The sequence below is a fragment of the Asparagus officinalis genome, chromosome 5 (assembly GCF_001876935.1).
Source record: "Asparagus officinalis chromosome 5, Aspof.V1, whole genome shotgun sequence".
In the NCBI taxonomy this organism is placed as follows: Eukaryota; Viridiplantae; Streptophyta; class Magnoliopsida; order Asparagales; family Asparagaceae; genus Asparagus; species Asparagus officinalis.
This window is the reverse complement of record NC_033798.1, coordinates 129,502,862-129,504,976: the sequence shown is the minus strand read 5'-3', so window position 1 is coordinate 129,504,976 and position 2,115 is coordinate 129,502,862. Positions and strand designations below refer to the sequence as shown.

General features: G+C 44.3%; 1 protein-coding gene across 1 annotated transcript in view; it reads left to right on the top strand.

The window, feature by feature from the left end:
- Positions 1–1,499, top strand: part of LOC109842619 — a 4,323-nt gene extending 2,824 nt beyond the window's left edge. Inside the window, exons 2-3 of the mRNA XM_020411471.1 lie at positions 4–180; positions 249–1,499. Of these exons, the coding sequence (XP_020267060.1) occupies positions 4–180; positions 249–1,256 (1,185 nt within the window). The 3' untranslated portion in view covers positions 1,257–1,499. The remainder of the gene's footprint in view (positions 1–3; positions 181–248) is intronic.

The following is a 2,115-nucleotide window of genomic DNA, read 5'->3' as shown; positions in this document are numbered from 1 at the left end:
GAGGAGGCGCCTTCGACAGAGGAGGCAGCGGTGACTGCAGAGGAGAAGGATCCTTTTGCGGCGAGCGAGAAGCTTAATAAGCCTGAGGAGGCCTTGGTTGGGGGATTCAAGAAGACGAAGGAGTCGGATCCCGCCCTTGCCCTAGCTGGGCTCGATGTGACGACCCTGCCGCCGGCTGAGGCGACGAAGCCGACGTTTGTTGGGGTCGAGGGTTTCGAAGGAGAGTATGGCGGATGCCGCCGGCTGAGGCGACGAAGCCGACGTTTGTTGGGGTCGAGGGTTTCGAAGGAGAGTATGGCGGAATTGAGTTTGGGAACGAGGAGGCTTCGCTGTCTGAGGCTTTTGAAGGGTTTGATAATGCTTTTGGTGGCGGCCTCGATGCGTCTGAGTTCATCGCGACAAAGAAGAAGACGTCGAAGCCTCAGGGATTGGGAGGATTGGAGTTCTTGACAGCCGGCGGCACTGCCCCTGCTGCTGCTGATAAGGGCGACGGAAAGACTCCTCTGGAGAATCTCTTGGTGGAGAAGAAGAAGGAGATGACTGGACCTGAAATGTTCATAACAGAGGAGATCAGTGCGGAGTTCAGAGAGTCCTTGCTTGCTCGTGTTGCATTCAAAGGTACAATCTTTTTGAGGACTCTGCCTCCGAAACAAGCAAATGGAAAGGAGACCGAGTTTTCTTTCAAGGTTGAGGGTACTTCGAGGATCAAGAGGGCTGCATTGATGAGTTCTTGTGTTAGTAGTGTAGGAAACGGGATATTTCATGTTAGAACTCCATCTAAGGAAGAGCCTCTCCCTGTTATTAAGTTCAGTTTGCAGCCTAAGCTCACTCCATTGCCTTTGAGGGTTCGGCTTGTTAAGAGGCATGTTGGGACTTTACTTTCAGTTATGATTCAGTATGCATCAAACCCGGAATTGCCGTCACCATTGAGCAATGTTACGTTCATTCTTAAGCTCCCGGTTGATCCTACACTGCTAAAGGTTTCTCCAAAAGCTGTTCTGAATCGAGGGGAAAGGGAGCTGAGGTGGCATATCCCCGATATATCATTGAAGGGTCCCGCTGGAAAGTTGAGAGCACGAATGCCAGTGGAAGTTGACTCAGAGGAGGGTGAAGTTGAGGTTTATGGGACAGTAAAATTTGCTGGGCAAGGAGCGTTTACGTTATCTGGGGTTCATTTGAGGCCTGTAACTGATGGAATTGCGCACTTCAGTGAGGATATTCATAGGTATGCAAGTGGAACTTATTTGTGTAATTGATTCTAATTAATGCTAGATTACTTGCGGTTTGATTCAATTCTTTGAATGCTTGTTTTGGGTTACTACAAGTGTGGATTGTTAGTGTATGTACTAATATTAGAACCCCTTTTTCCATCTGATGATTTTTGGTCAGCTGCAAGCTTCGTGATGTACTTTTGAGTTGCAATATACAAGTCCTTTGTATTGTTTCATGAATGTTGAAAGTTCCATTTTGTTGTGCAAAAATTTGAAGTCACAATTGGACTTATACACTTCCTGTATCTTATTTTTGGCATAAATAGCTTGGTACTTGATAGTTTATGGTTTATGACCATATCATTCACCATCCAAGCAACTGAAATGGGCATAATTTACCAGGTCCCTTTTCATTTTGATTGTTGATAACAATTATATAATGGTTATGAAGATTTTTTGAGATTGCTGCCATTTGCTTACTGCAATCTTCGACTTTATATTCTGCTACAGTTGTTTCCTATTCTTTAGCGTGTAGGATGCATTGTGCTCCTTATCAAGGGATTTCAAATGCAGTCCCTTTTCTCTAATTCATGGAGCAAATAACCCGACTGTGTAAACCAAAATATGTATTACTATTACAGACTAGCACGTGAGGTTATGGTTCCAAACTCATGCTTATCATAAGCATAATTGGTTTGTTGTCTGATCATAAATCTTTGCCCTTGGACTATTAACCACGGCCAAGTTCCTAGATTGTTGTATGTATTATTTCATGCTACCGTCAGTCAACTCCAACTGTATATCATCTGTGCATATCTGCCACCAAAGTCTTTTAGCATGTTCTTGATGTTCATCTTGCTAAGAAAAGCTATAATGATCTATACGTTTTATCCCATAACTGTAG